Source organism: Salvelinus fontinalis, chromosome 20 (assembly GCF_029448725.1).
Source record: "Salvelinus fontinalis isolate EN_2023a chromosome 20, ASM2944872v1, whole genome shotgun sequence".
Classification (NCBI taxonomy): Eukaryota; Metazoa; Chordata; class Actinopteri; order Salmoniformes; family Salmonidae; genus Salvelinus; species Salvelinus fontinalis.
This window is the reverse complement of record NC_074684.1, coordinates 28,488,716-28,515,601: the sequence shown is the minus strand read 5'-3', so window position 1 is coordinate 28,515,601 and position 26,886 is coordinate 28,488,716. Positions and strand designations below refer to the sequence as shown.

Here is a 26,886-nt window from a genome sequence, read left to right as displayed (position 1 = left end):
GTCTCCGTGCTGCCTCCTCATATCGCCTCCTCTCGGCTTTCGCTGCCTCCAGCTCTTCACGAGGGAGGCGATATTCTCCAGGTTGTGCCCATGGATCTTCTTCCAATTCCTCCTCCCAACTCCAGAGATCCTGTGTAGGTATGTCCTGTTGCCGCCTTCCATGCCGCTTGGTCCTATGGTGGGTAATTCTGTCACGATCGTGTGGTGGATTGACGGACCAAAATGCAGCTCTTGGAAAATAAGCCATCTTCTTTATTAACACACAACACGAAGATGAACACGACACAAAACACTTTAACAAAAACAACAAAATGACCGTGAAGCTACAAACGTTGTGCACAAACATACAGGCTACTAACGTTCTTACATAGACAATTACCCACAATTAATGAGAGCCTATGGCTACCCTAAATAAGGCTCCCAATCAGAGACAACCGACATCAGCTGTCTCTAATTGGGAACTCATTCAGGTAACCATAGACTCTTCTAGATCACTCACCAACATAGACAACGCTAGACATCTACACTAAACACAAAACCATATTTTACACCCCATAACCCCTTTACCAAATAAACATCAAAAACCAACAAAACATAAACATTACCCATGTCACACCCTGACCTAACTAAAATAATCAAGAAAACAAAGAATAATAAGGCCAGGGCGTGACAAAGGGAAGCCGAAAGACAGTCAGACAGGAAAGTTAAAGGAATATTGGTGGATGAAAGTAAGAAGAAGAAACAGACAGAGGAAGATAAGAAAAGGAGAAACAGGGGTGATGATGATAATGACTTTCCACCCCCCTATTATACCCCTGTATCCACTGCACCAGCACCAGACCTGGTCGTCCGACAGCAACTTTCTCAGCCGTCTCCCCAGCCGCAGCTCTACCCCCAACAAGACCTGATACAACTGCGGGACCAGCAGACCCCTAGGAGGCAGCCCATGAGCAGTGGAAATCTGTTCCGTACACCGCCCACATTGACTCTGTTTAAAAAAAATCAGTGACGGGGCCAGCAGTGGCAGGCTCAGGGAGCTACTCCAAATGATGGACAGAGGGGAAGAGGAAGGGGTAGAGAAGGGGAGGGAGAGCCAGTGATGATGGACGGGCTGGACGACAACCACTACAGGGTAGGAACTTTGCTTGTTACAACGGCGGAAAGGAGGGACGTTTCGCAAGAACATGTCGAAATGAATCTACCAAACAGGGCAGCGGGGTGAGGTTGGAAAATCAGACCTCCACACCTACACTCAACACAAACCCATACACTCTACCAAAACCCCCTATACCATACAACCACCCCAGACGAGACAACTATACACAAACATCCCCCCTGTCACACCCTGACCTAACCAAAATATTACAGAAAACAAAGATAACTAAGGCCAGGGCGTGACAGTACCCCCCCCCCCCCAAAGGTGCGGACTCCGGCCGCAAAACCTGACACAGAAGGGGAGGGTCCGGGTGGGCCTTCCTACGGCGGCGGCTCGGGTGCGGGACGTGGCCCCCACTCCACCATAGTTAATACCCGCTTTGGTGGCTCTGGCAGATCCTGGCTGACTGGCGGCTCTGGCAGATCCTGGCTGATTGGCGGCTCCTGGCTGACTGGCGGCTCTGGCAGATCCTGGCTGGCTGACGGCTCTGGCAGATCCTGGCTGGCTGGCGGCTCTGGCAGATCCTGGCTGGCTGGCGCCTCTGGCAGATCCTGGCTGGCTGGCGGCTCTGGCAGATCCTGGCTGGCTGGCGGCTCTGGCTGCTCATGACTGGCGGGCGGCTCTGAAGGCTCAGGACAGACGAGCGGCTTTGAAGGCTCAGGACAGACGGGCGGCTTTAAAGGCTCAGGACAGACAGGCGGCTTTGACGGCTCAGGACAGACGGGCGGCTTTGACGGCTCAGGACAGGCGGGCAGCTCAGACGGTGCAGGGTAGACGGGCAGCGCAGGCGGCGCTTTGCAGACGGGCAGCTCAGACGGTGCTGGGCAGACGGGCAGCGCAGGCGGCGTTTGGCAGACGGACAGCTCAGATGGCGTTGGGCAGACGGGCAGTGCAGGTGATGCTGGGCAGACGGACAGCGCAGACGGCGCTGGGCAGACGGCAGACTCTGGCAGGCTGAGGCGCACAGTAGGCCTGGTGCGTGGTGCCGGAACTGGTGGTACCGGGCTAAGAACACGCACCTCAATGCTAGTGCGGGGAGCAGCAACAGGACGCACAGGGCTCCGGAGACGCACAGGAAGCTTGGTGCGTGGTGCTGGAACTGGTGGTACCGGGCTGGAGACACGCATCATAGGGCGAGTGCGTGGAGGAGGAACAGCGCTCTGGAGACGTACTGGAAGCCTGGTGCGTGGTGTAGGCACAGGTGGTACTGGGCTGGGGCGGGGAGTTGGCGCCGGATATACCGGACCGTGCAGGCGTACTGGCTCCCTTGAGCACTGAGCCTGCCCAACCGTACCTGGTTGAATGCTCCCCGTAGCCCGACCAGTGCGGGGAGGTGGAACCCGCACTGGGCTGTGTTGGCGAACCGGGGAGACCATGCGTAAGGCTGGTGCCATGTATGCCGGCCCGAGGAGACGCACTGGAGACCAGACGCGTTGAGCCGGCTTCATGGCACCTGGCTCAATGCCCAATCTAGCCTGGCCGATACGAGGAGCTGGAATGTACCGCACCGGGCTATGCACACGTACAGGAGACAACGTGCGCTCTACCGCATAACACGGTGTCTGCCCGTACTCTCGCTCTCCATGGTAAGCACGGGGAGTTGGCGCAGGTCTCCTACCTGACTTCGCCACACTCCCTTGTAGCCACCCCCCCCCCCCCCAAAAAAATTGGGCTTGACTCTCAGGCTTCCAGCCTCGCTTCCTTCCGTGCTGCCTCCTCATACCGCCGCCTCTCGGCTTTAGCTGCCTCCAGCTCTTCACGAGGGCGGCGATATTCTCCCGGTTGTGCCCAAGGTCCCTTACCGTCCAGTATTTCTTCCCAAGTCCATGAATCCTGTGTTCGCTGCTCCTGCTGCTGCTTATCACGCTGCTTGGTCCTGGTATGGTGGGTATTTCTGTCACAATCGTCTTCGTGTGAAAGAGAGGACCAAGGCGCAGCATGATATAGATACATCTTCTTTCTACAACCACCCAAGACTAGACAAAAAACACACAAACATCCCCCATGTCACACCCTGACCTAAAATAATAAAGAAAACAAAGATAACTAAGGCCAGGGCGTGACAAGTCTATTTTACCATTACCATATGGGATATATTTATTTCCTTTTGGAGATATCAAGAGTTGTAATTCTAATTTGATTTGTTATTCTAATTTGTTTATTTTTGATTTAACAGTCAGTGTTGTTGTTTTTAAATAGGGCTAGGCCCCTTTTTTTCTCAATTTCCGTCTGAATGACGTGCCCAAAGTAAACTGCCTGTTGCTCAGGCCCTGAAGCCAGGATATGCATATACAGTGGGGAGAACAAGTATTTGATACACTGCCGATTTTGCAGGTTTTCCTACTTACAAAGCATGTAGAGGTCTGTAATTTTTATCATAGGTACACTTCAGCTGTGAGAGACGGAATCTAAAATGACATAAGTATTTGATACATCAGAAAAGCAGAACTTAATATTTGGTACAGAAACCTCTGTTTGCAATTACAGAGATCATACGTTTCCTGTAGTTCTTGACCAGGTTTGCACACACTGTAGCAGGGATTTTGGCGCACTCCTCCATACAGACCTTCTCCAGATCCTTCAGGTCTCGGGGCTGTCGCTGGGCAATACGGACTTTCAGCTCCCTCCAAAGATTTTCTATTGGGTTCAGGTCTGGAGACTGGCTAGGCCACTCCAGGACCTTGAGATGCTTCTTACGGAGCCACGCCTTAGTTGCCCTGGCTGTGTGTTTCGGGTCGTTATCATGCTGGAAGACCCAGCCACAACCCATCTTCAATGCTCTTATTGAGGGGAGGAGGTTATTGGCCAAGATCTCGCGATACATGGCCCCATTCATCCTCCCCTCAATACGGTGCAGTCGTCCTGTCCCCTTTGCAGAAAAGCATCCCCAAAGAATGATGTTTCCACCTCCATGCTTCACGGTTGGGATGGTGTTCTTGGGGTTGTACTCATCCTTCTTCTTCCTCCAAACACGGCGAGTGGAGTTTAGACCAAAAAGCTATATTTTTGTCTCATCAGACCACATGACCTTCTCCCATTCCTCCTCTGGATCATCCAGATGGCCATGGGCAAACTTCAGACGGGCCTGGACATGCGCTTGCTTGAGCAGGGGGACCTTGCGTGCGCTGCAGGATTTTAATCCATGACGGCGTAGTGTGTTACTAATGGTTTTCTTTGAGACTGTGGTCCCAGCACTCTTCAGGTCATTGACCAGGTCCTGCCGTGTAGTTCTGGGCTGATCCCTCACCTTCCTCATGATCATTGATGCCCCACGAGGTGAGATCTTGCATGTTGCCCCAGACCGAGGGTGATTGACCGTCATCTTGAACTTCTTCCATTTTCTAATAATTGCGGCAACAGTTGTTGCCTTCTCACCAAGCTGCTTGCCTATTGTCCTGTAGCCCATCCCAGCCTTGTGCAGGTCTACAATTTTATCCCTGATGTCCTTACACAGCTCTCTGGTCTTGGCCATCTTGGCCATAAAACATGAAGAAGCGCCAGAAGGATGATTGGTGGGAGAGAGGGGGGCTGGTCAACTGTTAAAGTTTTCTTGTGCTTTTTATGGAGTTTTCTTAACATTCTCTGAACAGTTTGAGAACATTCATTTAAATTTAACCTCTCTGGTACAAGTGGGACGGTAACGTCCCACCTCTACAACAGCCAGTGAAATTGCAGGGCGCCAAATTCAAAACAACAGAAATCCCATAATTAAAATTCCTCAAACATACAAGTATTATACACCATTTCAAAGATAAACTTCTTGTAAATCCAACCACAGTGTCCGATTTCAAAAGGCTATCAGATGGCACTCATAGGATTTCATGTTCCACAATACATGTATGTTTTGTTCGATAAAGTTCATATTTATATTCAAAAATCTCAGTTTACATTGGCGCGTTATGTTCAGAAATGCATTGTCTCAAACAAACATCCGGTGAAAGTGCAGAGAGCCACATCAAATTACAGAAATACCCATCATAAAAATGTATCTAAGATACAAGTGTTTAACATACATTTAAAGATAAACTTCTCCTTAATGCAACCGCGGTGTCAGATTTCAAAAAGGCTTTACGGCGAAAGCACACTTTGCGATTATGTTAGGTCAGCGCCTAGCCACAGAAAACCATACAGCCATTTTCCTACCAAGGCGAGGTGTCACAAAGTCAGAAATAGAGTTAAAATTAATCACTTACCTTTGATGATCTTCATCTGATGGCACTCCTAGGTCTCCATGTTAGACAACAAATGTTTGTTTTGTTCGATAAAGTCCATAATTTATGTCCAAATACCTCCTTTTTGTTCACACGTTTAGTCCAGTAATCTAAAATGCACAAGGCGCGAGCACAAAGTCTAGACGAAAAGTCAAAAAAGTTCTATTACAGTTTGTAGAAACATGTCAAACGATGTATAGAATCAATGTTTAGGATGTTTTTTATCATAAATCTTCAATAATATTCCAACCGGACAATTCCTTTGTCTTTAGAAATGAAAAGGAACGGAGCTCGTGCTCACAGCCGTGCGCGTGACTAAACTAAAGGCTTTCAAACAGACCACTGGTTCAAACAGCACTTATTCACTCCCCTTTCATAGTAGAAGCCTGAAACAACGTTCTAAAGACTGTTGACATCTAGTGTAAGCCTTAGGAAGTGCAATCTGACCCCATAGACACAGTATATTGGATAGGCTTAAAAACTACAAACCTCAGATTTCCCACTTCCTGGTTGGATTTTTCTCAGGTTTTTGCCTGCCATATGAGTTTTGTTATACTCACAGACATCATTCAAACAGTTTTACAAACTTCAGAGTGTTTTCTATCTACTAATAATATGCATATCCTAGCCTCTGTGCCTGAGTAGCAGGCAGTTTACTCTGGGCACGCTTTTCATCTGGACATGAAAATACTGCCCCCTACACCAGAGGTTAACCATGAAGTAACCTGTAGGAAACGTTATGCTGAAGTATTGAAATTCCCACTGAAGAATGTTGTTTCTTAATGGTCTCTGAACTATTATATTTGAAAACATTCCCAATGTAACCATGTTTGAACTTTTAGAAAACGTTCTGTTAAAGTAATGAAATACCAAGACAATAACTTGTTTGTCAAGTTCCTTAAAACCTGTTTGGGCTGCAGGGGCAGTATTGAGTAGCCTGGATAAAAGGTGCCCATTTCAAACGGCCTCGTACTCAATTCTTGCTCGTACAATATGCATATTATTATTACTATTGGATAGAAAACACTCTCTAGTTTCTAAAACCGTTTGAACTATATCTGCGAGTAAAACAGAACTCATTTTGCAGCAAACTTCCTGACAGGAAGTGGAAAATCTGAAATCGATGCTCTGTTCTAGGGCCTGCCTATAAATGTGCTTGATATGTATTAGTATACATGCACTTCATACGCCTTCCACTAGATGTCAACAGGCAGTGAGAGAAGAAATGGAGTGTATAATTTGATCTGAGGTTGAATAAAATCTTTTGGCATGACGTAACACCAATTTCCTGTTTTCTGGAACGCGCAAGAAGGGACCTGGTATTGCCTTCTGAAAAGCTGTCGTTATAGACGACTAATATCTCCGGCTTTGATTTTATTTGATAAATGTGACAATATCATCGTAAAGTATGTTTTTCCAATATAGTTTTATTAGATTATTGCATTTTTTTCGGGACGTTAGGCGTGTTGCTTTGTCTGCGTTTGTTCACGAAGGAGAGCTTCGCGCCACTTTGCTAGCTTTCCGTGCTAATTGACTGGAGCAGAGGACATTCTAAAACCAAACAACGATTGTTCCCGACAAAGGACCCCTTGTACAACATTCTGATGGAAGATCATCAAAAGTAGGACCCATTTTATGATGCTATTTCATATATCTGTCGAACATGTGTACTATTAGTTTGCGCCCAGATTTTGGGCACTCTCTTGCTATAACTAAGCTGGATGTCGTAATGAAGTTATTTTTAGAATTCTAACATGGCGATTGCATTAAGAACTAGTGTATCTATCATTTCCTATACAACATGTATTTTTTAGTAACGTTTATGAATAGTTATTTGGTCAGAATATTTGAGTGTCATAAAAATATCTGGACATTCTGGGAAAAATATGCTACGTCTGCACAATGTATAACCACTGATTTCAGCTCTATATATGCACATTTTCGAACAAAACATAAGTGTATGTATAACCTGATGTTATAGGACTGTCATCTGATGAAGCTTATCAAGGTTAGTCAAAAATTATATATCTTTTGCTGGTTTGTTACGATCGCTAACTTTTGCTGCTGGTAAATGGCTTGTGTTTCTGGCTATTGTGGTAAGCTAATATAATGCTATATTGTGTTTTCGCTGTAAAACACTTAAGAAATCAGAAATATTGGCTGGATTCACAAGATGCTTGTCTTTCATTTGCTGTACACCATGTATTTTTCAGAAATGTTTTATGATGAGTATTTAGGTATTTCACGTTGGTGTCTGTAATTACTCTGGCTGCTTCGGTGCTATTTGTGACGGTAGCTGTGATGGTAGCTGCAATGTAAAACTGATTTATACCTCAAATATGCACATTTTTCGAACAAAACATAGATTTATTGTATAACATGTTATAAGACTGTCATCTGATGAAGTTGTTTCTTGGTTAGTTTGGTTGGTTCTTGGTTAGTTAGGTTGGTTTTGTGCATGCTACCTGTGCTTTGAAAAATGTCTGTACTTTTTTGTATTTGGTGGTGAGCTAACATAAATGTACGTGGTGTTTTCACTGTAAAACATTTTAAAAATCGGACATGTTGGCTGGATTCACAAGATGTTTATCTTTCATTTGCTGTATTGGACTTGTTAATGTGTGAAAGTTAAATATTTCAGAAAAATATATTTTGAATTTTGCGCCCTGCACTTGAAGGGGCTGTTGTCATATTGTGCCCGGCTTCGGGCTTGCAGCCCAAAGAAGTTAAATGTGCTGAGAAAGTTCCAAACCCAAGCAACTATCCCGCACCATTCCCAGAAAGTTGTAGGAAGGTTGTATGCAAAATAACCATAGGATATGCATGCTCTCTGCGCTAGCTGTCTATTTTGCGATAATACTGTGTGGTGTGTTTCCATGACCAGTGCCCAGTTCAGGTCTACATTACCTCTGCCCTAGCTAAAATAAAATGCTTGTAACATTCATTCATAGCCTTTGTAATTAATATATACAAATGGAGACATTTCTACAGACTATTTTAACTGGGATACCTTCTTTACAGGTTTGAGAAGAGCTGCTAACATGGGCGATAGATGGGAGACTGTGGACTAGACAGACCCAAAAACGTGGAGGTCACATCTGAGCTCAGAGTTTGGTACATGCTGTAGAATGGACGTATGTTCAGTAGACCAAGACCCCCAAATTATTTTCAATGGAAACCATTTACTGCAAATGGAAAACGTTTTGCACCGAAAACGAGAGTTTCTATTGGACAAATTCAGGTAAGTTGGTCCCCTTTTCAGTCTGTTTGCTTTTGTTGCCTTCCATTTGGTTCGTAATAAATACACCCCCAGCGCAATAGAGACAAACCATTTCAAATAGAGTAGGTAGGACCCACACACACCATCCCTGGTGCCCTCTTTTCACTCACACTGAACCACTGTAGTCAACTACTAGATTTTGAGCGGCCTGCCAAATTACAATGTTACAGGCATTGGTTACATGTTATTATAATGTAACAGGTTAGGTTACACAAGCTATCACAATGGAAACATCCACAGGTCGTGGTAAACACATGGGCCCACTGTACATACTGTCTACGGAGATGTAAATCATCCCACCAGACAGAGCTTGTGTTACTCTAACTGTATCATGATGTCAACATGATGAAGGAAACTTCCCAGACTCCTGTAAGATCGAAGCATGCTATTTGACCCGTGAGTAGTGGCATCATGTGCCTGCGTTTCGAAATGGCACCCTATTTCCAATATAGTGCACTACTTTTGACCAGATCCCTATAGTCAGTAAGCCCTATGGGCTATGCTCAAAAGTAGTGCATCATCACAGGCACTTCTATGGGTTCGGTTGATTCGCTGGTGCTGTCTGGACCTGTAAGTCACACGAGTCTGGTCATTACCCCAGATGAGGTTATTAGATGACTGAGACTCTGAGGTCATCCAACCTCCACCTTCTCTACTAAGCAGCCAAGACACAGTACGGGAGGCTTGGAAAAGAAAGATTAATCTACTAGGCCTAGTTGATGAAAAAGAGTGGAATTTGATATGTCATGTGTTACATTGAATTGAGAGGATCAAGTAATAGGGCATAGGCTTAATTTGAAGACCATAGATTATAAATGTCGCTGGTAGGACTTAATTTCTATGTATGCACTGGTAACATTCAGATAACAGATAAGCAAATTCCAAAGAAAAAAATGCCATGCCCCTTGGTTGATTATGACATCATAAACACTTAGCCTCCGTTACCTGATTAGTTTCCATGACAATAACCTGTATCAATCACCTTCTGTGTGTCACAAACAAAAGAGCTTTCTGCAAACCTATCTGGCCCTAGATAAACTCCATGAATACCTGATAAGATGCTGCTGCACAGTCGGTTGAACACTGTAGCCTTGATTCTAGATACCCCAGGGTATTACCTAACTACTGGCTAATTCAACTTCTTTTGACACTTGACCTCTGTGACAGGCTGAAAGGAGTTCCACCATTTGTGCTGCCTGTCTGCTAGTTTGTAACCTGCTTAGAATATAGAACCATGTCTGCAATCCCAGGTAGAGCGACGTCTCGCTCTCACCCCTCACCTATCAAAACCGTGGTGGTCTACAGGAACGGTGATGCGTTTTTCCCCGGAAGGAGGTTTGTGATCAATCCGCGCCAAGTGTCATCTTTCGATAGCTTTCTGAACACCGTTACTGGAGGAGTGGAGGCACCATTCGGTGCTGTGCGGAATGTTTACACACCTAGGGAGGGACACCGGATTCAAAGTTTGGAGACTTTGCAGCATGGAGAGATATATGTTGCTGGTGGGACAGAGCGCTTCAAAAAAATTAAGTAAGCATTTTTATGCCATATATTCCACACGGTTAAACATTTTTTCCTTTCTCTATGCAATAGCCCAATGTTAATAAATGATCACGTTTGTTATAGTCAAATGAAGAAAAAAAAGCCTATAGATTTAGACCAATATCATGTGAAAGTAAAGATGTCACTTGACTCACATCGTTTTGGTGTCCTTTAGTTACTTTCACATCACTTTGAAGAAACCCCAAAGAAAGAAGAGTGAGGTGGTAAGTAAAGTGTCATTCAGGTGCTACGTATTCTCTAGCTCTCAAAAACTATAGAGCCCCACATTGGAGGTGTCATTAATACCCAGAAAACCTTGCAGTCAAACAGGGACATTGTTTCAGTAGTTTTTCCACCATTAATTTTTCCCATAGGGAATTTTAGAAACCCTTAACATAACTTTGTGTTTAATTTAGTCTTACCCTGGCGTGACGTTTTGATACCCATGTAAATCTCTCTTGGACAAGGTGAGTTTTATCAATACATTCAGCTCTATTTACTGTCCGATTCCAAAATGCTAATTAGCATCAACATCATCGAAATGCTAATTAGCATTAAAAAAAATAGACATCATGCCAAACTACAAATCCCTGCAAGTTCCTTCATATCATCTCTAGCTGACACCTTTGCTAACAGGTATTGTGTCATTTTAAAACTTGCATAATTTATTCATTACTACATTTAGCGAACATTATAGGACATTAACCTTGTCCTAGAGAGATCTACACAGTTATCAAAACGTCATGCCAGGGTTAGCCTGCATGAAACACAGCCCTAAAAATCCCCTATGGGTAAAATGAATGGTGGAATAATTATTGGAACCATTTCTCTGTTTGACCACTAGGTTTTATCAGTATTGTGACTCAAACTATGGTACTCTATTGGCGGCATTGCAACCTGGTCTCAGATTATTTTGTATTATTCTGTACATAAATGCGGGACACTCTATTTAGTATCATATGTTACAGTTAGTATGGTATGTATTAATTTATGGATGTCATCATTCATTTTGTATGATATTTTACGAATTACAATTAGTATAATATGTTATGAATTTACCATAAGTACAATAGAAGGTTTGCAGTTGATGTACAATGCCTCCTGGCGGCCATGTTGGAAGACCACCGCATTAATTCTGCCGACAGCAACAGCCAAGTGGCTAGTCCAAACTGCACGATAACAGTGCCTAAAACTAGTTGAGTATTTGGCTATTCTAATAAGGCAGGAAACACAATGGGATTTTTTTTTAACCCGTTTCAGGAAACTAGGCATATGTCGCAAGTCACGACTTCACAGGAGAGCCATCTTAAACTTTACATTTTTTTTAAATCAAAATGTGTTTTTTGGCAGAAATGCCTTCTGGAAAATGTGAACTGATTTGAACATGCAACCTTTGGGTTGTTAGACACCTATCTATCCATCCACCCTGACCAACCACCCTCCTTTTATTTTTGTCTTAAGTAATCTGTCTTATGTAACCATGCCAAACGCAACATATCATACAAATCTTAGTGTCCCATGACGGCATCATTTGAATTACAATCCCGACACTGTGTTTTAACATTTAGAAATGTCAATAATCATCGCTAGCGATATGGTTTTCGAAATATATGGCCCCTCATCTTTCATCAGAGAGAAAGAATGCTTCAAATAAAAAATACACTGTTTCCGTATCAGTTTTGCACAGATCCGTTACAATAGGTGCCCCCAGCCAATGAAACTACACTGCCTTTACACTTACCGAGTTACAATTACACACAGGTTTCCAGAGCATGCTAGATAGCTAATTAGCATAGGTGGTCACCTCTTGTCGTCCGTTTGTTTTCCGTAAACAAGCGCTGTAAAATGGAGATATGGCCTTGTGGGAACGCTAATCCTAACCCTATCAAGGTGTGTATCAATTGAACATGTTTTTCTGATATCCTTATGCTTCCAAAACCATACCGCAAGCGATGCATGTTAATGTTCAGACCGAGCATCGGGGATCTTAACCAAACTCCTCCCTACAGAAGATGCCTTTGTCCAATGACTCTTATATGTAATGGAACTGAGAATCGTGATCAAGGGCTATGTATTCTTTGGATATGTCCATTACTGCCTCTACCAGGCATACTGGAAAAGAGCAGAGTATACATTCCAGCAATGAAATTATGCTGTGCAACATTGCTACAAGAAGCTAAAATATACAGTTGGTTTCCAGTGACAGTGTGTAGCTAACCTTGCAGTTATGAATTTCACATTTGTACATCAGATAATTGAAATAATTTTGAATACTATGAAATACTGTGAGATGGAGGAAGGGACAGAAGACAGAATGAATGGGGTTGTGGTTATCTCTTTTTTTAATCCCTCCTTTCAGATAAAACCAGTGGTCCATAGCAGAATGATCGTGCCTGCACGGTGGAGGAAGTTTCTCCATGAGTCATGCACTATCAAGTCAGTACCGATTTCCCCAGTCGTCCCTTTACTAATGGGACTCTCCACGGGCTGCGTCCCAAACGGCACCCTATCACCTATATAGCTAGTTCACTACCTTTGACCAGGGCCCATGGGGCTCTGGTCAAAGACACTGCACTATATAGGGAATAGGGCGCTGTTTGGGACATGGAACACACACAGCACTCCATTACTAACAGATTCCACCCCTGAGTCAAACTAATAGAAGACTGCACACATGCCTCATTGAACTGATTCAATTGAGATTGGATTGGAATTGCAAAGCCATTTGTATTTAACTCATGGTGTTCATCTAGTCGTGGTACAATCAGCAACGCTTGCACATCATTTAACTTTGAGAAGAAAACCGAACGTCCTTGTAGGATGATATTGTTCTTTATGTTAATAATGGCAAGGTAATGGGGAAAATGACAGATAGTATGCTAGAGCCTCAAGCCCTCAACAGTTGGGTAGCTATAGTGGAAATGAAGATTACTGTACATGTAGACAACCTTGTTGATGGATGGAGACACTGAATGTTGTGTTGTTGTATTGTTTTGTTGTAGTGTTTTTACCAATGGAGATGTCTTGGTTCCTCCAGCTCGAATACTTATACCAAAGTATACTCTAAGGAGCTGGGAGAGAGTACTGGCCATGGTGACGGAAAAAGTGCACCTTCGCACTGGTGCTGTGCATAGGTAGGTCTACCCAGTAGACTGTATCTCTCAATGATTATCCACAGGTGTTTTGTTTGGCTCTTTTTTTTACAATATTTGTATTTCCCAAATGGCAACCTATTCCCCATAGAGTGCACAACTTTTGACCAGAGGTCCTGGTCAAAAGTATTACACTATATAGGGAATAGGATGCCATTTGGATGCATGACACTAACTGTAGTAACACTGCCGCCACCGATGGTTAAACTATATACTGTAGTCTACTTACCAACAATGTCTTTTCTGTGTGTTCTCTCGTCAGATTGTACACGTTAGATGGGACCCCATTATCCGGCTCAGTGGAGCTAGAGAACAGCCACTACTACGTAGCGACAGGAGTGGAGAGGTTCAGGCTCCTACCGTACTTCCACTGGGTACCCAGGAAAGGACTCATCCAAAACATCGGCCTAGGGTAAGTAATACATACCCTATGGCGCTTGGTCAAAAGAAGAGGACTAAATATAGGTTGCCATTTTGTTTACAGGCAATGTTTTGCTGTGTGTCACAACACAAAAAGGGTAAATATTGAATCCATCTGAAATATGTTTTTTCCCCCCCAGTGTCCACAGTGACTTTCTACCACCAGTGATGAGGAAGGGAAAGCAGCACACAAGAGAACTGGTAAGTTCTCTGTAAGTGATAACTTTAAGAAATGTATATTTGTAATTGTTTTAAACTAAGCATTGCTGAGGCAATAACAGTAGTTTGTGTTGAATTATTGATAAAGTAATTTATAAAACTAGAGAGGTAGCTTGCTGAAAGTATTATTGCTGGATGTTGATATTTTGTTCAGAGAAATGTTCAGCTTCAGAATGTTATAGTAATAGTCCGAGTGAAAAAATGCTAATCAGAATTGGAGAGGATACTATATGATTATAAGTGGGTTGATGTAATCCTGCCTATAATAAAGTGATCACATCATCATATGCATGTTTCCCTTTTCACCAACCACTAGTAGTTTGACTATGTCCACTCTGAATATGGCCTATTTTTTTATTTTATTTAACTAGGCAAGTCAGTTAAGAACAAATTCTTATTTACAATGACGGGGAACAGTGGGTTAACTGCCTTATTCAGGGGCAGAACCACAGATTTTTACCTTGTCAGCTCGGGGATTCAATCTAGCAACCTTTCAGTTACTGGCCCAACGCTCTAAACACTAGGCTACCTGCCACCACAAAATACAGACCATCAATACAGACTGTCAATACAGACCGTCAATTGAGAACTGTTAATACAGGCCGCCAATACAGACCATTAATACAGAACGTCAAATGAGTACCATTAATACAGACCGCCAATACAGACCAACAATACAGATCGTCAATAGAGTACCGCCAATAGAGTACCGTCAATAGAGTACTGTTATTACAGACCGTCAATAGAGTCCCGTCAATAGAGTACCGTCAATAGAGTACCATATAGAGTACTGTTATTACAGATCACCAATAGAGTACCGTCAATAGAGTACCGTCAATAGAGTACTGTTATTACAGACCGTCAATAGAGTACCGTCAATAGAGTACCGTCAATAGAGTACTGTTATTACAGACCGTCAAAAGAGTATCGCCAATAGAGTACCGCCAATAGAGTACTGTTATTACAGACAGTCAATAGAGTACCGCCAATAGAGTACTGTCAATAGATTACCGTCAATAGTGTACCGTCAATAGAGTACCGTCAAGAGTACTGTTATTACAGACCGTCAATAGAGTACCGCAAATAGAGTACCGTCAATAGAGTACCGCCAATAGAGTACCGCCAATAGAGTACCGCCAATAGAGTACCGTCAATAGAGTACCGTCAATAGAGTACTGTTATTAAAGACCGTCAATAGAGTACCGCCAATAGAGTACCATCAATAGAGTGCCGCCAATAGAGTACCGCCAATAGAGTACCGCCAATAGAGTACCGCCAATAGAGTACCGCCAATAGAGTACCGTCAATAGAGTACCGCCAATAGAGTATCGCCAATAGAGTACCGCCAATAGAGTACCGCCAATAGAGTACCGCCAATAGAGTACCGCCAATAGAGTACCGCCAATAGAGTACCGACAATAGAGTACCGCCAATAGAGTACCGTTATTACAGACCGTCAATAGAGTACCGTCAATAGAGTACCGTCAATACAGTACTGTTATTACAGACCGTCAATAGAGTACCGTCAATAGAGTGCCGTCAATAGAGTACTGTTATTACAGACCGTCAATAGAGTATCGTCAATAGAGTACCGTCAATAGAGTACTATCAATAGAGTACCACCAATAGAGTACTGTTATTACAGACCGTCAATAGAGTACCGTCAATAGAGTACCGTCAATAGAGTACTGTTATTACATACCGTCAATAGAGTGCCGTCAATAGAGTACTGTTATTACAGACCGTCAATAGAGTATCGTCAATAGAGTACCGTCAATAGAGTACTGTCAATAGAGTACCAGGAATAGAGTGCTGTTAATATAGACTGTCAATAGAGTACTGTCAATAGAGTACCGTCAATAGAGTACCGTCAATAGAGTACCGCCAATAGAGTACCATCAATATAGTACCGCCAATAGAGTACCGCCAATAGAGTACCGCCAATAGAGTACCGCCAATAGAGTGCTGTTATTACAGACCGTCAATAGAGCACTGTCAATAGAGTACTGTCAATAGAATACCGTCAATAGAGTCCAGCCAATAGAGTCCAGCCAATAGAGACCAGCCAATAGAGTCCAGCCAATAGAGTCACGCCAATAGAGTCACGCCAATAGAGTCACGCCAATAGAGTCCGTCAATAGAGTACCGCGAATAGAGTACCGTCAATAGAGTACTGTTATTACAGACTGCCAATAGAGTACCGTCAATAGAGTACCGTCAATAGAGTACTGTTATTACAGACTGCCAATAGAGTACTGTCAATAGAGTACCGTCAATAGAGTACCGCCAGTAGAGTACCATCAATAGAGTACCGCCAATAGAGTACCGTCAATAGAGTACTGTTATTACAGACCGTCAATAGAGCACCGTCAATAGAGTACCGTCAATAGAGTACTGTTATTACAGACCGTCAATAGAGTACCGTCAATAGAGTACTGTTATTACAGACCGTCAATAGAGTACCGTCAATAGAGTAACGTCAATAGAGTACTGTTATTACAGACCGTCAATAGAGTATCGTCAATAGAGTACCGTCAATAGAGTACTGTTATTACAGACCGTCAATAGAGTACCGTCAATAGAGTGCCGTCCATAGAGTACTGTTATTACAGACCGTCAATAGAGTACCGTCAATAGAGTACCGTCAATAGAGTACCGTCAATAGAGTACCGTCAATAGAGTACTGTTATTACAGACCGTCAATAGAATACCATCAATAGATTACTGTTAATAGAGTACCGCCAATAGAGTACTGTTATTACAGACCGTCAATAGAGTACCGTCAATAGAGTGCCGTCAATAGAGTACCGTCAATAGAGTACTGTTATTACTGACCGTCAATAGAGTACCGTCAATAGAGTACCGTCAATAGAGTACTGTTAATAGAGTACCGCCAATAGAGTACTGTCAATAGAGTACTGTTAATAGAGTACCGTCAATAGAGTACCGTCAATGGAGTACTGTTATTACAGACCGTCAATAGAGTACCGCCAATAGAGTACCGTCAATAGAGTACCGTCAATAGAGTACCGTCAATAGAGTACTGTTATTACAGACTGTCAATAGAGTATCGTCAATAGAGTACCGCCAATAGAGTACTGTTATTACAGACCGTCAATAGAGTACCATCAATAGAATACCGTCAATAGAGTACTGTTAATAGAGTGCTGTTATTACAGACCGCCAATAGAGTACCGCCAATAGAGTACCGCCATTAGAGTACCGTCAATAGAGTACCGTCAATAGAGTACTGTTATTACAGACCGTCAATAGAATACCATCAATAGATTACTGTTAATAGAGTACCGTCAATAGAGTACTGTTATTACAGACTGCCAATAGAGTACCGTCAATAGAGTACTGTTATTACAGACTGCCAATCGAGTACCGTCAATAGAGTACCGTCAATAGAGTACCGTCAATAGAGTACCGTCAATAGAGTACCGTCAATAGAGTACCGCCAATAGAGTACCGTCAATAGAGTACTGTTATTACAGACCGTCAATAGAGTACCGTCAATAGTGTACCGTCAATAGAGTACTGTTATTACAGACCGTCAATAGAGTACCGTCAATAGAGTACCGTCAATAGAGTACTGTTATTACAGACCGTCAATAGAGTACCGTCAATAGAGTACCGTCAATAGAGTAACGTCAATAGAGTACTGTTATTACAGACCGTCAGTAGAGTATCGTCAATAGAGTACCGTCAATAGAGTACTGTTATTACAGACCGTCAATAGAGTACCGTCAATAGAGTACTGTTAATAGAGTAACGTCAATAGAGTACTGTTATTACAGACCGTCAATAGAGTATCGTCAATAGAGTACCGTCAATAGAGTACTGTTATTACAGACCGTCAATAGAATACCATCAATAGATTACTGTTAATAGAGTACCGCCAATAGATTACTGTTATTACAGACCATCAATAGAGTACCGCCAATAGAGTACCGTCAATAGAGTACTGTTATTACAGACTGCCAATAGAGTACTGTCAATAGAGTACCGTCAATAGAGTGCCGCCAGTAGAGTACCATCAATAGAGTACTGTCAATAGAGTACCATCAATAGAGTACTGTCAATAGAGTACTGTCAATAGAATACCGTCAAAAGAGTCCAGCCAATAGAGTCCAGCCAATAGAGTCCAGCCAATAGAGTCCAGCCAATAGAGTCCAGCCAATAGAGTCCAGCCAATAGAGTCCAGCCAATAGAGTCCAGCCAATAGAGTCCAGCCAATAGAGTCCAGCCAATAGAGTCCAGCCAATAGAGTCCAGCCAATAGAGTCCAGCCAATAGAGTCACGCCAATAGAGTACCGCGAATAGAGTACCGTCAATAGAGTACTGTTATTACAGACTGCCAATAGAGTACCGTCAATAGAGTACCGTCAATAGAGTACTGTTATTACAGACTGCCAATAGAGTACTGTCAATAGAGTACCGTCAATAGAGTACCGCCAGTAGAGTACCATCAATAGAATTCCGCCAATAGAGTACCGTCAATAGAGTACTGTTATTACAGACCGTCAATAGAGCACCGTCAATAGAGTACCGTCAATAGAGTACTGTTATTACAGACCGTCAATAGAGTACCGTCAATAGAGTACCGTCAATAGAGTACTGTTATTACAGACCATCAATAGAGTACCGTCAATAGAGTAACGTCAATACAGTACTGTTATTACAGACCGTCAATAGAGTATCGTCAATAGAGTACCGTCAATAGAGTACTGTTATTACAGACCGTCAATAGAGTACCGTCAATAGAGTGCCATCCATAGAGTACTGTTATTACAGACCGTCAATAGAGTACCGTCAATAGAGTACCGTCAATAGAGTACTGTTATTACAGACCGTCAATAGAGTACCGTCAATAGAGTGCCGTCAATAGAGTACCGTCAATAGAGTACTGTTATTACTGACCGTCAATAGAGTACCGTCAATAGAGTACCGTCAATAGAGTACTGTTAATAGAGTACCGCCAATAGAGTACTGTTATTATAGACCGTCAATAGAGTACCGTCAATAGAGTACCGTCAATGGAGTACTGTTATTACAGACCGTCAATAGAGTACCGCCAATAGAGTACCGTCAGTAGAGTACCGTCAATAGAGTACCGTCAATAGAGTACTGTTATTACAGACTGTCAATAGAGTATCGTCAATAGAGTACCGCCAATAGAGTACTGTTATTACAGACCGTCAATAGAGTACCATCAATAGAATACCGTCAATAGAGTACTGTTAATAGAGTACTGTTATTACAGACCGTCAATAGAGTGCCGTCAATAGAGTACCGTCAATAGAGTACTGTTATTACAGACCGTCAATAGAGTACCGTCAATAGAGTGCCGTCAATAGAGTACTGTTATTACAGACCGCCAATAGAGTACCGCCAATAGAGTACCGCCAATAGAGTACCGTCAATAGAGTACCGTCAATAGAGTACTGTTATTACAGACCGTCAATAGAATACCATCAATAGATTACTGTTAATAGAGTACCGCCAATAGAGTACTGTTATTACAGACCATCAATAGAGTACCGCCAATAGAGTACCGTCAATAGAGTACTGTTATTACAGACTGCCAATAGAGTACCGTCAATAGAGTACTGTTATTACAGACTGCCAATCGAGTACCGTCAATAGAGTACCGCCAATAGAGTACTGTCAATAGAGTACTGTTATTACAGACCGTCAATAGAGTACCGTCAATAGTGTACCGTCAATAGAGTACTGTTATTACAGACCGTCAATAGAGTACCGTCAATAGAGTACCGTCAATAGAGTACTGTTATTACAGACCGTCAATAGAGTACCGTCAATAGAGTACCGTCAATAGAGTAACGTCAATAGAGTACTGTTATTACAGACCGTCAGTAGAGTATCGTCAATAGAGTACCGTCAATAGAGTACTGTTATTACAGACCGTCAATAGAGTACCGTCAATAGAGTACTGTTAATAGAGTAACGTCAATAGAGTACTGTTATTACAGACCGTCAATAGAGTATCGTCAATAGAGTAACGTCAATAGAGTACTGTTATTACAGACCATCAATAGAGTACCGCCAATAGAGTACCGTCAATAGAGTACCGTCAATAGAGTACTGTTATTACAGACAGCCAATAGAGTACTGTCAATAGAGTACCGTCAATAGAGTACCACCAGTAGAGTACCGTCAATAGAGTACCGCCGATAGTGTACCGTCAATAGAGTACTGTTATTACAGACCGTCAATAGAGTACCGTCAATAGATTGCCGTCCATAGAGTACTGTTATTCCAGACCGTCAATAGAGTACCGTCAATAGAGTACCGTCAATAGAGTACCGTCAATAGAGTACCGTCAATAGAGTACCGTATATAGAGTACTGTTATTACAGACCGTCAATAGAATACCATCAATAGAGTACCGTCAATAGAGTACCGTCAATAGAGTACTGTTATTACAGACCGTCAATAGAGTACCGTCAATAGAGTACCGTCAATAGAGTACTGTTATTACAGACTGTCAATAGAGTATCGTCAATAGAGTACTGTTATTACAGACCGTCAATAGAGTACCGTCAATAGAGTACCGCCAATAGAGTACCGTCAATAGAGTACTGTTATTACAGACCGTCAATAGAATACCATCAATAGATTACTGTTAATAGAGTACCGCCAATAGAGTACTGTTATTACAGACCATCAATAGAATACCGCCAATAGAGTACCGTCAATAGAGTACCGTCAATAGAGTACTGTTATTACAGACTGCCAATAGAGTACCGTCAATAGAGTACTGTCAATAGAGTACTGTTATTACAGACTGCCAATAGAGTACCGTCAATAGAGTACCGTCAGTAGAGTACCGTCAGTAGAGTACCGTCAATAGAGTACCGCCAATAGAGTACCGTCAATAGAGTACTGTTATTACAGACCGTCAATAGAGTACCGCCAATAGAGTACCGTCAATAGAGTACTGTTATTACAGACCGTCAATAGAGTACCGTCAATAGAGTACCGTCAATAGAGTACTGTTATTACAGACCGTCAATAGAGTACCGTCAATAGAGTACCGTCAATAGAGTAACGTCAATAGAGTACTGTTATTACAGACCGTCAATAGAGTATCGTCAATAGAGTACTGTCAATAGAGTACTGTTATTACAGACCGTCAATAGAGTACCGTCAATAGAGTACTGTTAATAGAGTAATGTCAATAGAGTACTGTTATTACAGACCGTCAATAGAGTACCGTCAATAGAGTGCCGTCAATAGAGTACTGTTATTACAGACCGTCAATAGAGTACCGTCAATAGAGTACCATCAATAGATTACTGTTAATAGAGTACCGCCAATAGAGTACTGTTATTACAGACCATCAATAGAGTACCGTCAATAGAGTACCGTCAATAGAGTAATGTTATTACAGACAGCCAATAGAGTACCGTCAATAGAGTACCGTCAATAGAGTACTGTTATTACAGACTGCCAATAGAGTACTGTCAATAGAGTACCGTCAATAGAGTACCGCCAGTAGAGTACCGTCAATAGAGTACCGCCGATAGAGTACCGTCAATAGAGTACTGTTATTACAGACCGTCAACAGAGTACCGTCAATAGAGTACCGTCAATAGAGTACTGTTATTACAGACCGTCAATAGAGTACCGTCAATAAAGTACCGTCGATAGAGTACTGTTATTACAGACCGTCAATAGAGTAACGTCAATAGAGTAACGTCAATAGAGTTCTGTTATTACAGACCGTCAATAGAGTATTGTCAATAGAGTACCGTCAATAGAGTACTGTTATTACAGACCGTCAATAGAGTACCGTCAATAGAGTGCCGTCCATAGAGTACTGTTATTACAGACCGTCAATAGAGTACCGTCAATAGAGTACCGTCAATAGAGTACCGTCAATAGAGTACCGTCAATAGAGTACCGTATATAGAGTACTGTTATTACAGACCGTCAATAGAATACCATCAATAGAGTACCGTCAATAGAGTACCGTCAATAGAGTACTGTTATTACAGACCGTCAATAGAGTACCGTCAATAGAGTACTGTTAAAAGAGTACCGCCAATAGAGTACTGTTATTATAGACCGTCAATAGAGTACCGTCAATAGAGTACCGTCAATAGAGTACTCTTATTACAGACCGTCAATAGAGTACCGTCAATAGAGTACCGTCAATAGAGTACCGTCAATAGAGTACCGTCAATAGAGTACCGTCAATAGAGTACTGTTATTACGGACTGTCAATAGAGTATCGTCAATAGAGTACTGTTATTACAGACCGTAAATAGAGTACCGTCAATAGAGTGCCGTCAATAGAGTAGTGTTATTACAGACCGTCAATAGAGTACCGTCAATAGAGTACCGCCAATAGAGTACTGTTATTACAGACCGTCAATAGAATACCATCAATAGATTACTGTTAATAGAGTACCGCCAATAGAGTACTGTTATTACAGACCATCAATAGAATACCGCCAATAGAGTACCGTCAATAGAGTACCGTCAATAGAGTACTGTTATTACAGACTGCCAATAGAGTACCGTCAATAGAGTACTGTCAATAGAGTACTGTTATTACAGACTGCCAATAGAGTACCGTCAATAGAGTACTGTCAATAGAGTACTGTTATTACAGACCATCAATAGAATACCGCCAATAGAGTACCGTCAATAGAGTACCGTCAATAGAGTACTGTTATTACAGACTGCCAATAGAGTACCGTCAATAGAGTACTGTCAATAGAGTACTGTTATTACAGACTGCCAATAGAGTACCGTCAATAGAGTACCGTCAGTAGAGTACCGTCAGTAGAGTACCGTCAATAGAGTACCGCCAATAGAGTACCGTCAATAGAGTACTGTTATTACAGACCGTCAATAGAGTACCGCCAATAGAGTACCGTCAATAGAGTACTGTTATTACAGACCGTCAATAGAGTACCGTCAATAGAGTACCGTCAATAGAGTACTGTTATTACAGACCGTCAATAGAGTACCGTCAATAGAGTACCGTCAATAGAGTACTGTTATTACAGACTGTCAATAGAGTATCGTCAATAGAGTACTGTTATTACAGACCGTCAATAGAGTACCGTCAATAGAGTACCGCCAATAGAGTACTGTCAATAGAGTACTGTTATTACAGACCGTCAATAGAATACCATCAATAGATTACTGTTAATAGAGTACCGCCAATAGAGTACTGTTATTACAGACCATCAATAGAATACCGCCAATAGAGTACCGTCAATAGAGTACCTTCAATAGAGTACTGTTATTACAGACTGCCAATAGAGTACCGTCAATAGAGTACTGTCAATAGAGTACTGTTATTACAGACTGCCAATAGAGTACCGTCAATAGAGTACCGTCAGTAGAGTACCGTCAGTAGAGTACCGTCAATAGAGTACCGCCAATAGAGTACCGTCAATAGAGTACTGTTATTACAGACCGTCAATAGAGTACCGCCAATAGAGTACCGTCAATAGAGTACTGTTATTACAGACCGTCAATAGAGTACCGTCAATAGAGTACCGTCAATAGAGTACTGTTATTACAGACCGTCAATAGAGTACCGTCAATAGAGTACCGTCAATAGAGTAATGTCAATAGAGTACTGTTATTACAGACCGTCAATAGAGTATCGTCAATAGAGTACTGTCAATAGAGTACTGTTATTACAGACCGTCAATAGAGTACCGTCAATAGAGTACTGTTAATAGAGTAATGTCAATAGAGTACTGTTATTACAGACCGTCAATAGAGTACCGTCAATAGAGTGCCGTCAATAGAGTACTGTTATTACAGACCGTCAATAGAGTACCGTCAATAGAGTACCATCAATAGATTACTGTTAATATAGTACCGCCAATAGAGTACTGTTATTACAGACCATCAATAGAGTACCGTCAATAGAGTACCGTCAATAGAGTAATGTTATTACAGACAGCCAATAGAGTACCGTCAATAGAGTACCGTCAATAGAGTACTGTTATTACAGACTGCCAATAGAGTACTGTCAATAGAGTACCGTCAATAGAGTACCGCCAGTAGAGTACCGTCAATAGAGTACCGCCGATAGAGTACCGTCAATAGAGTACTGTTATTACAGACCGTCAATAGAGTACCGTCAATAGAGTACCGTCAATAGAGTACTGTTATTACAGACCGTCAATAGAGTACCGTCAATAGAGTACCGTCGATAGAGTACTGTTATTACAGACCGTCAATAGAGTAACGTCAATAGAGTAACGTCAATAGAGTTCTGTTTTTACAGACCGTCAATAGAGTATTGTCAATAGAGTACCGTCAATAGAGTACTGTTATTACAGACCGTCAATAGAGTACCGTCAATAGAGTGCCGTCCATAGAGTACTGTTATTACAGACCGTCAATAGAGTACCGTCAATAGAGTACCGTCAATAGAGTACCGTCAATAGAGTACCGTATATAGAGTACTGTTATTACAGACCGTCAATAGAATACCATCAATAGAGTACCGTCAATAGAGTACCGTCAATAGAGTACTGTTATTACAGACCGTCAATAGAGTACCGTCAATAGAGTACTGTTAAAAGAGTACCGCCAATAGAGTACTGTTATTATAGACCGTCAATAGAGTACCGTCAATAGAGTACCGTCAATAGAGTACTCTTATTACAGACCGTCAATAGAGTACCGTCAATAGAGTACCGTCAATAGAGTACCGTCAATAGAGTACCGTCAATAGAGTACCGTCAATAGAGTACTGTTATTACGGACTGTCAATAGAGTATCGTCAATAGAGTACTGTTATTACAGACCGTAAATAGAGTACCGTCAATAGAGTGCCGTCAATAGAGTAGTGTTATTACAGACCGTCAATAGAGTACCGTCAATAGAGTACCGCCAATAGAGTACTGTTATTACAGACCGTCAATAGAATACCATCAATAGATTACTGTTAATAGAGTACCGCCTTTAGAGTACTGTTATTACAGACCATCAATAGAGTACCGCCAATAGAGTACCTTCAATAGAGTACCGTCAATAGAGTACTGTTATTACAGACTGCCAATAGAGTACCGTCAATAGAGTACTGTTATTACAGACTGCCAATAGAGTACCGTCAATAGAGTACCGTCAATAGACTACCGCCAATAAAGTACCGTCAATAGAGTACTGTTATTACAGACCGTCAATAGAGTACCGCCAATAGAGTACCGTCAATAGAGTACTGTTATTAAAGATCGTCAATAGAGTACCGTCAATAGAGTACCGTCAATAGAGTACTGTTATTACAGACCGTCAATAGAGTACCGTCAATAGAGTACCGTCAATAGAGTAACGTCAATAGAGTACTGTTATTACAGACCGTCAATAGAGTATCGTCAATAGAGTACTGTCAATAGAGTACTGTTATTACAGACCGTCAATAGAGTACCGTCAATAGAGTACTGTTAATAGAGTAATGTCAATAGAGTACTGTTATTATAGACCGTCAATAGAGTATCGTCAATAGAGTACCGTCAATAGAGTACTGTTATTACAGACCGTCAATAGAGTACCGTCAATAGAGTGCCGTCAATAGAGTACTGTTATTACAGACCGTCAATAGAGTACCGTCAATAGAGTACCATCAATAGATTAGTGTTAATAGAGTACCGCCAATAGAGTACTGTTATTACAGACCGTCAATAGAGTACCGTCAATAGAGTGGCGTCAATAGAGTGCCGTCAATAGAGTACCGTCAATAGAGTACTGTTAATAGAGTACCGCCAATAGAGTACTGTTATTACAGACCATCAATAGAGTACCGTCAATAGAGTACTGTTATTACAGACCGTCAATAGAGTACCGCGAATAGAGTGCTGTTAATACAGACTGTCAATAGAGTACTGTCAATTGAGTACTGTTAATAGGATACAGTGAATAGAGTACCGTCAATAATGTACCGTCAATAGAGTACCGTCAATAGAGTTCTGCCAATAGAGTACCATCAATAGAGTACCGCCAATAGAGTACCGCCATTAGAGTTCCACCAATAGAGTACCGCCAATAGAGTGCTGTTATTACAGACCGTCAATAGAGTACTGTCAATAGAGTACCGTCAATAGAGTCTTGTCAATAGAGTACCGTCAATAGAGTCCAGCCAATAGATTCATGCCAATAGAGTCACGCCAAAAGAGTACCGCGAATAGAGTACCGTCAATAGAGTACCGACAATAGAGTACCGTTATTACAGACCGTCAATAGAGTACTGTTATTACAGACCGTCAATAGAGTACCGTCAATAGAGTACCGCCAATAGAGTACCATCAATAGAGTACCGCCAATAGAGTACCACCAATAGAGTACCGCCAATAGAGTGCTGTTATTACAGACTGTCAATAGAGTACCGTCAATAGAGTACCGTCACTAGAGTACCCGTCACTAGAGTACCCGTCAATAGAGTACCCGTCAATAGAGTACCGTCAATAGAGTACCGTCAATAGAGTACTGTTATTACAGACCGTCAATAGAGTTCCGTCAATAGAGTACCGTCAATAGAGTACCGTCAATAGAGTACCGTCAATAGAGTACCGTCAATAGAGTACTGTTATTACAGACCGTCAATAGAGTACTCTTAATACAGACCGTCAATACAGACCGCCAATACAGACCGTTAATACAGACCATCAATACAGACCGTTAATACAGACCATCAATACACAAAGTTCTGTTAATAGGGTGTCCTTTTAGAAAACAGCACTATTTAATGTGTGTATAATTGGGATTGAATCAGGTAATTACAGCATATATGACTCCTCCTGATACGTCCTAAAACAATCCTCTAAAATGATTTGCGGCTTAAATGACTTCACATTGCAAATGAGTTAATGAAGCATGATCAAGTCATTGGAAGAGGAGAGCAACATC

The 26,886-nt window shown here is 42.1% G+C and overlaps 1 protein-coding gene across 1 annotated transcript in view; it reads left to right on the top strand.

Moving 5' to 3' along the window:
• The first annotated feature begins 9,027 nt into the window (after positions 1 to 9,027).
• Positions 9,028 to 26,886, top strand: part of LOC129817641 (doublecortin domain-containing protein 2-like) — a 42,376-nt gene continuing 24,517 nt past the window's right edge. The window contains exons 1-6 of the mRNA XM_055873090.1: positions 9,028 to 10,177; positions 10,365 to 10,413; positions 12,549 to 12,625; positions 13,192 to 13,323; positions 13,604 to 13,753; positions 13,902 to 13,962. Of these exons, the coding sequence (XP_055729065.1) occupies positions 9,882 to 10,177; positions 10,365 to 10,413; positions 12,549 to 12,625; positions 13,192 to 13,323; positions 13,604 to 13,753; positions 13,902 to 13,962 (765 nt within the window). The 5' untranslated portion in view covers positions 9,028 to 9,881. The remainder of the gene's footprint in view (positions 10,178 to 10,364; positions 10,414 to 12,548; positions 12,626 to 13,191; positions 13,324 to 13,603; positions 13,754 to 13,901; positions 13,963 to 26,886) is intronic.